Source organism: Cryptomeria japonica, chromosome 11 (genome assembly GCF_030272615.1).
Source record: "Cryptomeria japonica chromosome 11, Sugi_1.0, whole genome shotgun sequence".
Lineage (NCBI taxonomy): Eukaryota > Viridiplantae > Streptophyta > Pinopsida > Cupressales > Cupressaceae > Cryptomeria > Cryptomeria japonica.
In genome coordinates, this window is record NC_081415.1 from 4,230,056 (window position 1) to 4,245,222 (window position 15,167).

Here is a 15,167-nt window from a genome sequence, read left to right on the forward strand (position 1 = left end):
CATTTCAAGCATTGTTACTATAGTTATATGCAATCTTAGTTTATCATTTGAGCATTGTTATCATAGCTTAATTGCACCATTTTAGCATATTTTCTAGAATAATCATAGAATCGTGTAGCTTAATCATTATAATTGCTAGCTCAAATACATCATTTATCATTTAAATCCTCCATCTAGGTGTATTCAAGTCACTAGAATTTGCCTAACCAAATCTAAGAGCAAAATTCATACTCACATTTACTAGGAGGCGATAGATCGCTTAGCTATGGTTTTATCTTTCTTTGCTTTAAATTCATTAACCATGCTTGTAATGATCTATTGAGTGTTTTCTATTGCGGGTGCAGGTATAATAGGTACACACTTCACAGGCATGACATTTTGGCGCCCACCGTGGGGCCGAAATTATCATTTTTGGCCTCTCAAGCTTCATCAACATTCATCTCTGCCAGGTCTGAATCAGAATGTTGTACAAGTCCCTTTCTGGCCTAGTACAACATACTTTGTGAGTTGGAGCGACAAGCGATCCTAACTCGTACAAGCTTCTTTGTGATCCAGGATGACAATCCATCCTGACTCGTATGAGATTCTAAATTGTTGTATGAGCCTATTTCTTCTTTCACACGAGATCTAAAGTTCTATCGTAGGAGCTAGTAAAGTGTGTCGTACGACACTCTACCTCTGCATTTTTTTTAAATTGACTGCATTTTCAGGGTTTCAGATTTTAATCCGATAATTACTAATGCTAACCCTGGTTTGTTTGTGAGATTTTTGGTAGCCTAACTAGTATTTGCAAGACAATTTGTTGAAGATTACAGTTGTCAAAGAATCATTGCATAAAAAAACATCATGACTACTAATGGATCTATTTTGTAGGTTGCCTAAAAGAATTCGACTAAACTCTATGTCTTCTTTAATCTTTCTAGGCACACTTGATTTTGCTAAAGGAATGAACAATAATGTATTTTGTGTTTTTGATGATAGGCGAGTATGCTCTCACCTTTCTTAGGTGATCAGAAAGCTAGACTAGTCATTTGCTTTCATTAGTGCATATCTTTTGTAGGCCTACCCTCCTGAGGAACTAATAACTCTTAGCCATTAAGGTCGGTGAGAGGGGAATGACCTAAGTGGGAATGGCTAATGCCAAGTAATCCAACCCACTATAAAATAATTGTGATTTGATGAAAATCAAGTCAATGACAATGCTTGAGAATAGCTCTCCTCTGCCTTTGGGTATATCAAACCTTGGTTTTCAAGGCTGGGAGACCTCTTAATTGAGTATTATACCCTGACGCACCGAACGGATCCCTTACTAGTTCCGGTTAAATTAGAAGCTACCCGATTCACCTCTGAAAGGGTAATAATCTTTGTGCAAAAGAGATAGTAGCTCTCCCAAGACACTTGCCATATCGTGCCCCCATTAGCATTTGGAGTTGGATAATACGGCATTGAGAATCCATTCCGTGAGACTCAACAACCGTATTCTAATTAGCTATTGGGTGTGTACCTAAGTTTACAAGCAAAGGTTTTCTCTCCTCAGCCAATTTCCTTAGGCTTTAGCATTCTTGGAGTCACTTATCACATCATATGTTTACTCTGTATTCATCCCTAAATTGAAAAATCAGACATCTAAAACTGGAAAACATAAGTAAAACATCAAAATTTGGCAAAACAAACATTTTTTATCTCTATCCTATTTTCTAGTCATACGAGTCAAGTTCTCTGTCGCACCACCTAGTGATTTTTTGTACTGGTTAGTATTCTCTATCGTACAAGATATCTATTTTTGTCATATGGTTCATGAAGTCTTGTCGTACGAGTCTCTTCTTTTTCAAAGAAATTTTTTGATTTGTCATCTGGTCTTGTATCTTTTGTCGTTTGGGGTTGTGTATTCTATCGTACGAGTCTCTATTTTTATCAGTCTAGAGCTGCCACTTTGCATGACTTTTTCAGGTCTGCCGTTCTGCTTGATCAATTAGTAGTATTCATAAACATCTGTTATCTATCACTTTATGCTTGGATTGTCTCCTTGGTTTGCTTGGTCAAGTTATCATTTGTCAAAATTAGACTCTAGAAGATAAACACCTCAAGATTTCCAAGTGCTCACCCTCAACAAGTTCAAGATCTAATAATCTCAAAGTGCATCATCACCCTCTTTGATGAACTGATCACTCAAACATAGTTTCTCATCAGGATCTATCATCCTTTATCATGAAACTGAAATGTTTGGTCAAGATACTCTTGTCCCACATTGTAGGATATATCGTTCCTACTGGACTTGGTTTTTATCAAATCATCATCATTGCACTCATAAACAAAAGATAAAAAGACTTGCAAACTTTTAAACACTTGAATCCTCTTTTCAAGTCCTATCATTCTAGCATATTTACCTTGACAATTGATTACTTATCAAAACAACTTTTGGACAATCAAATTCTAGCACAGTATCTAACACACATGTATGCCTGCTCTAACTAGAGCTTAGAGATGAAAAATCACAAAGATTGAAATAAAAATAACAACTATAATAATGGAACATGAAGATGAAATACAAGTTGAAGGAGAAATAACAAAACAAAATATCAGAGACATCAAAAAAGATCCTCAATTCGATAAATTTATGCAGAAATTGTTGGAGGAAGAAAGAGAAAAATATTTCCTAATGTTAGCCAAATCTGGTGCTACACTCCCCCAAGATTTTGATGTAAACAAATTGACACAAAAGAAAATTGATCCTCCTCCTAATAACCAACAATATGAGGATATCTTTGGTCTTAAAATGAATGACACGTCAATTCCTAGTAACACCAGAACCAATGAAGAAACTTACGCGCCCAAAAGAGATGAAGTAGAAATTCTGAATAACATTCAATCTAATGAGGATACAAGAAGGGGTAGAGATGAAACAAGAAGAGATCCAGATCCTCCTAGAATACAAAATCAAGGTTATGCGAGAACAAATCATGTTGATAATCCTATCACAACTCTCACACAACAACTATAAACAATGCAAACACAAATTCAAGATATGAAAAGAGGAAATGTTAGACGATAGTCACTTCAAGAAATCTGTCCTTATCCATTCGACAAAAATTTAAACATGATACCATTTCCTATAGATTTTGAAACTCCTAGATATGAAAAATATGATGGAAGCACTGACCCTCAAGATCATATACGAGAATTTTGCACAATGAGTATGGAGTTTGCACATGAGGATACATACTTAATGAGACTATTTCTGAAAAGCTTAACTGGACTAGCTATCGAATGGTTCTCCAAACTTCCATTTGGAATTAGATCATTTTCAGAGTAGGTGATAAGTTTGTTTCACAATACTCTTACAACATACAACATGAAGTAACAATGCTAGACCTATGTAATGCCAAACAAAAGGGTGGAGAACCTTTCATGACATTTTTACAATGATGGAGACAGTTAACTTCGCGATATCCTCGTACAGTGCCAGAGTACGAAAAAATGGACATATTCATCGACAACTTAAATGATGAAATGAGTTATTACTTAAAAATGCAAGGAAATCAAAGTTTTGGAAAAATGATTGATAATGGAATCAGAATGTAGGAAGCCATGATAAAGAAAGGTGAGTTGAAAATATACAAAGAAGGAGTCCAGCCTCCTAACAACAACAATAACAACAATCACAATGATAAGCCAAAGTTTTGGAATAGAAATCGAAATGTAGTCAATGATGGAATAGTAGATAACAACAATGTGAAACCAAAGCAACCGGTTTTTAATTTATCTACTCACTCAGTAGTGGCTCAGCAAAACAACAATCACCAAAGAGCAACTATCAAAACTTTCTTTAGAAGACAATTTACAAACATTGGTGAACCCCTAGGGTCAGCATTAAAGACACTTCTCACAAACAAATTGATTTGTTTGCCAGAAGAAAGGAACTATGAATCTCAAATAAAACCACCTTGGTGGAATGATAATCAGTATTGCGATTTCCATCAAAACAAGGGACATCACACAAATAATTGTTGTCATACAAGATTTGATTGATAATGGAGTAATAATTGTGGATGGACATAGGACAAATGAATCTCATACAACTTTTAAGACTTCGCTTCCAAACTATGAGAAAGGTGAATAATCAACAATGAATAATGGTAAGGGTAAAGTGAAGGTAAACTACGCTCATACATATGACAATGTGGTAAATGTGATTGTAGTTAAAGAAAAAAAAAATCAAGAACATGCTCATGCTATTACAAGAAGCAAAGCCAAAGTTGTTTTTTTGGGTCCTACAACAAATGTATCATCCACTACAACAAAACAATACAGTCCAGTGGAGCAATTATAGAAAACACCCGCACAAATATCCATCTTACAACTTTTAAAGCTTTCACTTGCACACAAAGAAATTCTTGAACAAGCATTAGTAGATACAACAGTATCCAAAGATCTTGATATCGATCAATTCCAAACCATGGTGGGACACATCACTGTTAGAGTAATTGGGTCTTTACTTGATTAATTAAACAATATTTGTTTAATTCTTTAAGTTCCCAATTATATTTCTACACTTAAGCTACCATTAGGTGCATATTAATTAATTATTTTATTAATTATTATGTGAAAACCTAGGTTTTCCCTTTTAGGGTTTCTTGACCTATTAAAGGTTGAGTTCTTTCTTTTCTTTGTATAAAGAAGGATTATTATTGCATTACACATTTTGTGAATATTGAGCTCTCTCTTTTTGAGCATATTTTCTATGTATTGTTTCCTTCTGTGATTTACTTCATTGCTTCTCCTTGTAATAGGTTTTTCAGCTTGTAGAGATCATTTGGGCTCTTGTGGTGTTGTATTTTCTCAACTCCAATATGGTATTAGAGCTTCAAATCTGAAGCTACTTGTTCTTGTTTTGAGAATTTTTGTATTGAAAGCAGATCTGGGGTTTCAAAAAGTTTTTTTATGCATCTAGGGTTTGACCTTTTTTCCTGAGCACTTTGGGCCTAAATGGACCTCACCATCATGCTCAGAAGGCTTGAAAACCCCTATGGTCATATAAAATTTGACCTGTTTTGGTTCCTGAGCCTCTGGGAGTATTTTTTCTCCAGATCCAGGCCATAAGGCCCTAGCATGCAGTTTGAGAAAAAAAATTTCAAAAAAAAATTGCCTTTTTACGGCATGCAGGCCGAAATTTGATTTTTTGAAAAAAAAATTAAAAAAAAAATCAAAAAAGGCGATTGTGGTTTTTTTTTTAAAAAAAAAACCAAAATTTTTGGGGGTTTGTTTTTACGTAGGTACCGAGCTGACAGTCCGACCACCGTATGGCAACCGGACCTGTCACTTTAGCCCCCTGCCAACACGCAGGCCCTGTAGGTGGACCTCGGGCCCCGCGCCTTCCTTGGTTTCGGCCCCTGCCGGCCCCGACTTCCGTTCCCGCTAGTCTCCTCCTCTTCCTGGCCCCCAATGCCTATAGAACCCCTAGCACCACTGCTCTCTGCCCGCTGCTTCCTGGCAGCCCTGCCTCCCTGGCCGCCACTTCTCGACAGCCCCACCTCCCCAACCGCTGCTTCTCTCCAGCCTCACTTCCTGGCAGCCCCGCCTCCTCGGCTACCGCTGCTCCGCCACCCCAGCCACCATTTGGCCTCCTCCCTGGCCCCTGCCGCCAGCTCTACACCTGCCACCGGCCTCCACCCAACCCTACGCCCCCCAACCCAGCCTCGCTCTGCCGATGCTCTCCCTCATCGGTGGTTGCCCTGGCTCTGCCACTCAGTCACCATCGGAGCTCCTCTTGGCCACCGGACCATCACGAGGCTGCCACCGAAGCGCCACCCACTGGCCACCGGAGCACCACCCAGCCACTAGACTCTCTTTTTAACCTCTTTCAGGGGGGGTTTGGTTTTTTGGCCATATCGTGGGCATACGGAGTCATTTTTCAAAAATGAATAGGCATCAGAAAACTGGTTTCGAGCCAGACCTCATGGTGTTGGTAATTTTTTCCAATTTTGCTGTTTGATTATGTTTTTTTTCTAGTCAAAGTGAGGTCTTATTTTTGCACTCCAGGAGACGTAGAATGAGCATCCGACCTCCATTTTTTGAAAAGTTTATATATTTGGAAAGCATGTGTTGTGTACTTTCTAGCCATCTGAGTTTTATTTCAAAATTCTGCTCCATGCATATTTTATTCATTTTTTTGCTTTTCAGCACTCTGGTGGATATCTTGGTTGTTTCAGGTCCTGGGATCTCTTCTCTGGGTAGGATATCTCTATTTTGGTTCTCATTTCTATTTCCAGTCTTGTTATCATTGTAGCATTATATATGCAACTACACTAAGATAAAGTGCCATCATGCATTGTTTACTTGGGATCTCGCACATCGTGTGCCTTGTTGTACATGCACTCCTTTTAAAGTGCCATGAGGGGGTTGATGTTTGCCTTGTTTGCCATCTCCCATTGTCCAGTGAGTGTTCCTTCCATGACATTTGCCTCATGATGCGTGTCAAGTGAGTGTTCCTTCCATGACACCATGTACTTTTCTCTGCACCTTTGATGTTCCTGGTTCTTCGTCATGCAGTTCTTCTTGGTTGCTCTTTTCAGTGTTCATGTCCCTCTCCCTCTTCAACATTATGGGGAGGTTTATCCTGTTGGTTCTAATGCTTCCATGGTTCGATTGATCAGCTCTTTAGGCTTTGGTGTCTCATGCCATCTATATCTTTGAGATCAGTGTTTGCCTTGTTTTCCATATGATTCGAGTAGTATCATTTGAGGGCACTCATACAGATTATAGTCTTCTCTACCTGGTCATGTTCTATTTCAGTGGAGGTTCTTCAGATCAACAGTTTCTCTTTGACAGTGTTTGCATCTATTTCTTGCTTCAGTGGTGTTCTTTTCCATCTCTTTTTGGAGTAGAGTTTTGTTCCCACGTGGTTTTCTCTATTTCTCCAATTCATAGAGATTTCATTGTATTTGGGTACCTGATTAGGCCTTGTTGCTGAGACCCATCTTTCATGCTTTCAGTAGTTGTTCTAGGTTTTAGCTTCTCCCTAAGTCTAGCTTAAGGGGGGGTGTTAGAGTAATTGGGTCTTTACTCAATTAAATAAACAATTATTGTTTAATTCTTTAAGTTCTCAATTATCTTTTTACACTTAAGATAACATTAGGTGCATATCAATTAATTATTTTATTAATTAATATGTGCAAACCTAGGTTTTCCCTTTTAGGGTTTCTTGACCTATTAAAGGTTGAGTTCTTTCTTTTCTTTGTATAAAGAAGGATTATTATTACATTACACATTTTGTGAATATTGAGCTCTCTCTTTTTGAGCATATTTTCTGTATATTCTTTCCTTCTATGATTTGCTTCATTGCTTCTCCTTGTAACAAGTTTTTCAGCTTATAGAGATCATTTAGGCTCCTATGGTGTTGTATTTTCTCAACTCCAATGGTCAATTCCAAACCATGGTGGGACACCTCACAACCCCTTATTTCTTATCATTCACTGAAGAAGATGACATTTCCTTGCAACATCCCCACAACACTCCTTTGCATATTGAAATCCTCATTCACAAATCATGCGTTAAACATGTTCTAATAGATGGTGGAGCTAGCCTAAATATTTGTTCATTGAGTCTTGTTCGTGCCTTAGGATATTCAGAAGATGTAGTTGGTGTTCGGAAAAGGATCACCATAAAAACCTATGATGAAGAAGAACATTCCTCCAAGGGAATTGTGATACTACCCATCAAAAAGGGACCTTTGCAGAAAGACACAACATGCCAAGTTCTAGACTTGGACTTATCATATAATGTACTCCTGGGGAGACCATGGATACATGACTTGCAAGCTGTCCCATTCACATATCATCAGTGTGTCAAATTTCCCTACAATGGACAAGAAATCACAATCTCTGTAGATTCAAATCCATTTCAATATTGCAACAATCTAAAAATGGTTCAAGAAGTAATTGTTCCTCATAATAGGGAGGCAACATCTTCAAACACACAATCCAAGGAACAATCATTTGCCTCTATTTTATCAAGTGTGGAAAAACAAATGCAGCTAAGAGATCGAGGGAACGAAGAATATTCAATATCACAATTACCACTCTCTCCTAAATCCTTTGGAAAACCATCAAACTCTAAAGAACAACCAATTGTGAAACATCTTCCGATATTTGATGGAGCATTCATTAGTGCTAGAACCTTATCAGAGGAGACAGAAGACAAAGATGTTCTATAGTGGCTATACAAAGATGAAGAAGTTCAATAGAAGGTCAACAATGTCAGAATACCTATAGAAAAATATGGAAAAGGATTCAACATTCTTCAAAGGATGGGATACACCATAATAGGTCCTATAGAAAAAAGAAAAGAAGGTATCTTAGAACCTATTCAGCCTCATACTTAGCAAATTACTGACAAAACAAGCTTAGGGTAGGGACAAGTCACTCTACCAGAAGACACATCTTTTAGTCAACAACAAGAGGAATATGAAAATAGACAAGAACAACTAGCAATTGAAAGGGAAGAAAAATAAGCTAAGAAACAAGCACAAGAAAACACGAAATGGAAAAAGAAGCAATCCTAAAATCAACAAGAAAAACAAACTAAAAGTATCTCTCAAGCAGCATTAAATCTCAATCAAAACAAACATGAACCTAGTATTAATCAAGGAAAGCTCATAGAAAGATTGACAAAACTCAATCTCAGTCTGAAAGAAGTTGAATATGAAAGAAGGAAAAATATAGCCAGAAAAGCAAAAGAAATACTATATGACCGAATTTGTAGATTGCAGGCTGCAAGTGATACAGATTCTAATGAATGGGAATGGCATTCCTATCACTCTAAAGAATCAGCTGAAGAAAATTGCTTTGAAGAAGATGTAGGAGTCGATGTAGTTCACGAGTATGCAAGACAAACATCAAGAACTAGTTCACTTGAATTAGAATCACATTCGGCTAACTTGGACTTAACCAAGGATGATTAGGAGATTCTTATGTAAGGTCATTCTAATGAGAGTACCGTTGTAGACATTGACATACATATTGAAAACTTTAATACATCTATCATGACCCTTGATATCCTCGAAGCATCCCAACCTGAAGATCCCTTACCTCTACTCTACCCTGAGCTTATTGATTGGGAAAATGAAGGACATACTGCCATTGATACCTTTCCGAATGACCATGTCGTATCTATATATCTTAACGCAATCGAACCCGTAACAACTTTCACCAGGAATTTCAGCAATGCATCTTCTAGTCAAGTGGGTGCCAAATCTCCTAGTTGCAAAAGTGAAAATAAAGAAAACAATATCAGGTCTAATGTTGAAAACCATTTCTTGGCAACATTAGATCGAGAAAAAGTAAAAACAAAGGACGCATCGAATGGTGAAAACCTCCTTGAGCCGTTGAAAGATGGGAGATTTGACACTTTACCTGAGCACTATCAAGAAAGGTCATCTATTTTGATCAAACCAACAGAGGCAGTTAACATTGGCACAACAAAGCAACCAAAGATTCTTCATCCAACAACTTCTTTGTCTGAGTAAGAAATGCAACAATATGTGGAATTCTTCAAGTGACGGAAAATCAATTTTTCCTGGTCCTATGCAGACATGCCAGGGTTAGATCCAGAGCTTATTATGCATCACTTAAATGTTAATCAAGGAGCCAAACTAGTTAAATAGAAGTTACAGAAGATGCATCCTCATATTGCTCTTCTAGTCAAGGCAGAACTAAGGAAATTATTGGATGTCAGATTCATCAGACCGATAGCTTATCCTCAATGGGTATCCAACATCGTTCATGTTTCAAAACCAGATAAAAGCATCACAATATGCATAGAATTTAGAGATCTTAATAACGCATGTCTAAAGGATGACTTTCCTTTACCTAACATCGACATCATTGTAGATTTAACTGCTGGACACTCCATGTTTTCTCTAATGGATGGTTTCTCCAGATACAATCAGATCAAAATAACACTTGAAGATCAAGAAAAGAAAACTTTCACATGTCCATGGGGTACTTTCTACTGGAACCTCATGCCTTTTGGACTAAATAATGCCGGTGCTACATATCAAAGAGCTATGACAACTATATTTCATGACATGATGCATACATTCATGGAAGACTATGTGGATGACATCTTGGCTAAATCATACAATAGAGAAGAACATATAGAGATACTAGAAAGGATCTTTGACCGGTTAGAACAGTACAAGATACAACTAAACCCTAAGAAATGTATTTTTGGTATAACTTTAGGAAAGTTATTGGGATACATTGTTTTAGCTAGAGGTATCGAAGTAGATCTAGCTAAGGTTAAAGCAATCATGGAAATGGCATCTCCCAAGAATATCACTCAATTAAGAAAACTACAAGGAAGACTCTAGTCAATTAGAAGATTTGTGGCTCAACTAGTAGATAAATGTCAACCATTTACTCATCTATTGCACAAATAGGTTAATTTCAAATGGGACCATCAATGTGAAGACACATTCAACAAGATCAAGGCCTATCTCATGCAACCACCTATTCTAATGTCACCAATTCCAGGAAAACCATTATTACTCTATGTATCAACTACCAAAGCATCATTAGGAGTTTTGCTTGCACAACAAGACAATGAAGGAAAAGAGTGAGCCATCTACTACATCAACATAATACTAGAGGGATACAAGATCAACTATTCATCAACAGAAAAAGCATGCTTGGCAGTAGTTTTTTCTTCTAAAAAATTACGACACTATCTACTATCTCACTCCATCAAGTTAATAGCTAAAATTGATCCTCTAAAGTATTTGCTCAGCAAAGCCACATTGACAGGATGACTAGCGAAATGGATCATGATTCTAAGCGAGTTTGATATTGAGTATGTTGACATAAAAGCTATCAAAGGACAAGTCATTGCAGACCAACTAGCAGAGACACCACTTCAAGATGATCATCCTTTACAGATTGAGTTTCCCGATGCTAATATCCTAACAGTCACCACAAAAACATGGAAATTATACTTTGATGGTTCATATACATAGCACCGATCAGGAGCAGGTATTCTATTCATCACACCACAAGGTCATACAATCCCAAAAGCATATAAATTAAGCTTTCCATGCACCAACAATACAATAGAATATGAATCTTTGGTAACAGGTATCAAAATGGCTATAGAATAGAACATTACACAACTTCAAGTCTTTGGAGACTCTCAGCTCATCATCAATCAAATTAATGACGATTATCAAACAAAAGACAAAAAATTGATACCTTATAAAAAGATGGTTGATGATATCAAGAAATAATTTGTAGAAATAAATTTTCAGCAGATTCCAAGAAATGACAACAAAGTAGCAGATGCCATGGGTACACTTGCTTCTCTCCTTCAAACATAAGAAAATCAACAGTGTTATGAATTCCTAGTGGAAGAATTGTTTTACCTTGCTCATAATTGTCCGGATTCCCAAACTATTTGTCACCTTATTGGACATGATTCATCCCGCTATGGCCAAACTTACACATACCTGAAAGACAACACCCTACCTCCCGACTTATCGAAGAACCAAAAGAGAAACTTTATTCACCAATCCTCCCATTTTAATCTCGTCGCGGATACCCTATTTAAACGAGGTCTAGACGGTACTCTCTTAAGATGTCTCAAAGAAGAAGAATTTGAGAAGGCCTTACATGAAGTCCATAATGACATTTGTGGAACTCATTCAAGTGGTCTTATCCTTTCAAAAAAATTCATACGCTTGGGCTATTATTGGCCGACTATGGAACGAGATTCTTTTCAGATAGCTAGAACATGCAAACAATGTTAGATCCATGTGAATTTGATTCATGCACCAGCACAAGAACTTCATGGTTTAGCAACATCTTAGCGTCTTTGTCAATGGGGTCTTGATCTAGTAGGAAAGATAAATCCTTATTCATCTAATGGTCACAAATTCATCCTGGTAGCTACAGAATATTTTACAAAATGGATTGAGGCTGTACTTCTCACAAACATCATAGGAAAACAAATTGCTGCATTTATCTTGAATTACATCATCTGTCACTATGGAATACCAATGAGCATTATCACTAATAATGGGCAACCATTCAAGAAATAAGATGTACAAGAGCTATGTGAGAAATTTAATATCTAGCATAGATTCTCCACACCCTATTATCCATAGGGGAATGGGCAGGCAGAAGCATCTAACAAAACTATTCTGAAAATCCCCAAAAAGACAATGAACGATGCTGGAAGAGATTGGCATATTCAATTGAACCCTTCTCTATGGGCCTACCATACCAGTATCTGCACACCAATAGGTGGCACACCTTTCTCTCTTGTATATGAATCAGAAGCAATATTGCCAATTGAAGTAGAGATACCCTCTCTACGTGTATCACTAAAAGGTCTGATCCCAGATGAAGAACAACGAGTATCTAGACTGCAAGAGTTAGAATTAATCCATGAATGAAGACAAAATGCCTTTGATCATTTAAAGGTATATCAGCAAAGAATGTGCCAGAGTTATAATCATAAGGTTAAACCATGAGTCTTTCAAGTTGGAGAACTAGTGCTAAAGGAAAATCCACACAACCAGGCAGATCCAGAAAAGAAAGGAAAGCTTGAACCAAACTGGTTAGGTCCATTTGTGGTCAAAATAGTATTTGGATCATGAGCATATCCGCTATCAACATAGGATGAAGATCAACTCGAGGAACCTATCAATATCATGCATCTGAAAAAGTTTTATGTCTGAAAAAAGCAGAAAAATAAAAATAAAAAATAAAAAAAAAAGAAAAGAAAAAGAAAATCAAATATGAGCAAAAGTGCAATGAAAATAGACAGTGAAAACCTGGCAAACAAGTGCTATCTATCCGCTAGCTCTTCCATCTATTAGTTCATGCATCTTTCAGCTTGCATTCATTCATTTTCCATCAGCACTGATCATAATAAAGCCTTTGTACATACGCAGACATCCCAGGTGGCTTCTTGCCATGGTTTGGATCATTGGATATATCATAATTGTTAGGTCCAACTAGGAAAGCTAATGCACTGAGAGGGGAGGGGTGAATCAATACTTCAAAACTTTTCTTTAACAATAATTTTACTGATAAGCATAAACTAAATACTGTAGATCTCATAATATATAATGCTGAAGCATAATAACATTCATACACATTTCACTCCATAACACAAATATTTTGGTTACGCAGAAACTCTTTGTTAGAGAGAAAAACTGTGGTGGGGATGGCACCCACAACTTCACTACTGCAATAATAAAGGTTGCTCGGTTAGAGCTACATGTTTAGCTATTTCTGATAGCTTACCCTATTAAAAGTATCAAGATCTTTAGATCTACCTTGCTAAAGGATTTTACAAACACTTTTACAAAATGTTGTACTCGGTTAAAGGCTTTACAATTTATAGACTTTATTAGATTCTTTTACCTTGTTAAAGGTTTCTATTACAACTCAAATAATACAATCAAAATCTTTACAAATATTTGCAACTTTACATCTGAAATGTTATAGTAGACTCTATGTGCTCAATATGAAATTACCTTGCTCATAGCATACCTCGGTAATTGATAAATCAACTCGATAAAACCTTCTGTTTACTCTATCCCATAAACTATTCTCTGAAGACTTTCTCGGTGACCTCTGAATATCTCTGTCATTCTTAGCAGTCACAACACATTGTGTTCTCTCATGATTTTCCTTTTCAACTTATCTATCACACACACATGTCTTACACATTTTAGATACTCAAATCATTATGTATGAATAGATCTTTGGGAGGGTGATCTGTTCATGCTTCGATCTTACAAACAAGATTCATCGAATGAATAAACATAGAAAATATTTGATTGGATAAACTTCCTCAAAATCATACAAAATCTTGAAGTGCAATTTCCTATGTGATAACGGTTAGATCTTCTTGATTTTTGTAACACGTTTCACATATGTGTCCAGGTTCATTGAATTTGGTAACACATTTCTACTCGGTTCAAATTACTCGGTATACCTTCTTTGCTGCTTGGTAGACATAGATCATTACTCGGTAGACAACTCGGTGTATACTTAACTTTGTGACTCCTTTCTTCTGTAACCGACTGCATTAGTGCTTACCGACTGAATATTTTGGTAGTAGTAACCGACTAGAGTATATAGGATGACTTTGGACATAAAACTAATGACAACTTATTAAATAATAACAATCTCCCCTTTCGACATTAGTTTGGTATGTTTAACAAAAATCCTTTCAAAGTCATAACTCAAAATCTATATACTTACAAAATTGACTAAAATGATAGTATATACAATTGTCAATAAATAGTAACATACTCAAATTTATACTCCCCTTATCAATATACTGTACATAACTTAATTTGCATGCTCCTGTGATCAATGCTCGGTGTTCACTGCTCTGTGTTCTATGCTCCCCTTGTCAATTTCAACTATACATTCAGATACTCTGTTCTGCACTCTGTTCTGCTCGGTACACTCCCTCTTATACTCGATATACTCCCCCTTTTTGACAAACATCAAAACTAGTTACCATTTGGTGGGGGCAACTAATCAAAAATAGATTTGTACTTAGTGTGAGCATCGGTGAGAGGATTGGTAAGTGCACCCTTGACACTTTCCATTAAAGAATTCTGAGCTGTAATATCAGCTAATAGTGAAATCAAACCATCTAAAGTGCTTCCCTCTTGTTGAGTGGATAAGTGGGTAGCTCGGTTGATTTGCTCTTGGACTGATGACAGATGGGGAATAAATAATGTCTAAAGAGTCATGATATCCATCCTGATTTTGTGCTCTTCATTTCGAAGTTCCAACTATTCAGCCATAAGAGTTTGTAGCTTGGTATAGAAATTCTGAACAAAATTTTGCTCGGTAGTCAATTTATTGGAGAGATCGGTAATCTCTTTTTCAATGACTTCGGTCTTATACTTGATATCCTTAATAAATAATGAAAATGTACATAATTTCTGGAATAAATAAAGAATATGCTTGAGTTGAGGGGACAACTCAGCAATGAATCCAATAAGCTTGACTTTACCTATAGCAATGGCTTTCTGCACTTCTTCAATCATTTTGGCAGTAAGCTCTTTGTCCTTTAACTTGATAAGGTATTCTAATGCGTCTACTCCTGATGCTTCTAATTTAGTGAGGAGTTCATCCAGTTGTATA

The 15,167-nt window shown here is 36.8% G+C and overlaps 1 protein-coding gene across 1 annotated transcript in view; it reads right to left on the reverse strand.

Moving 5' to 3' along the window:
• Window positions 1-5,446: 5,446 nt before the first annotated feature.
• The window catches only part of LOC131859831 (putative disease resistance protein At1g59780), a 58,820-nt gene continuing 49,099 nt past the window's right edge, over window positions 5,447-15,167 (reverse strand). Inside the window, exon 4 of the mRNA XM_059213988.1 lies at window positions 5,447-5,635. Coding sequence (XP_059069971.1) covers window positions 5,447-5,635 — 189 coding nt within the window. The remainder of the gene's footprint in view (window positions 5,636-15,167) is intronic.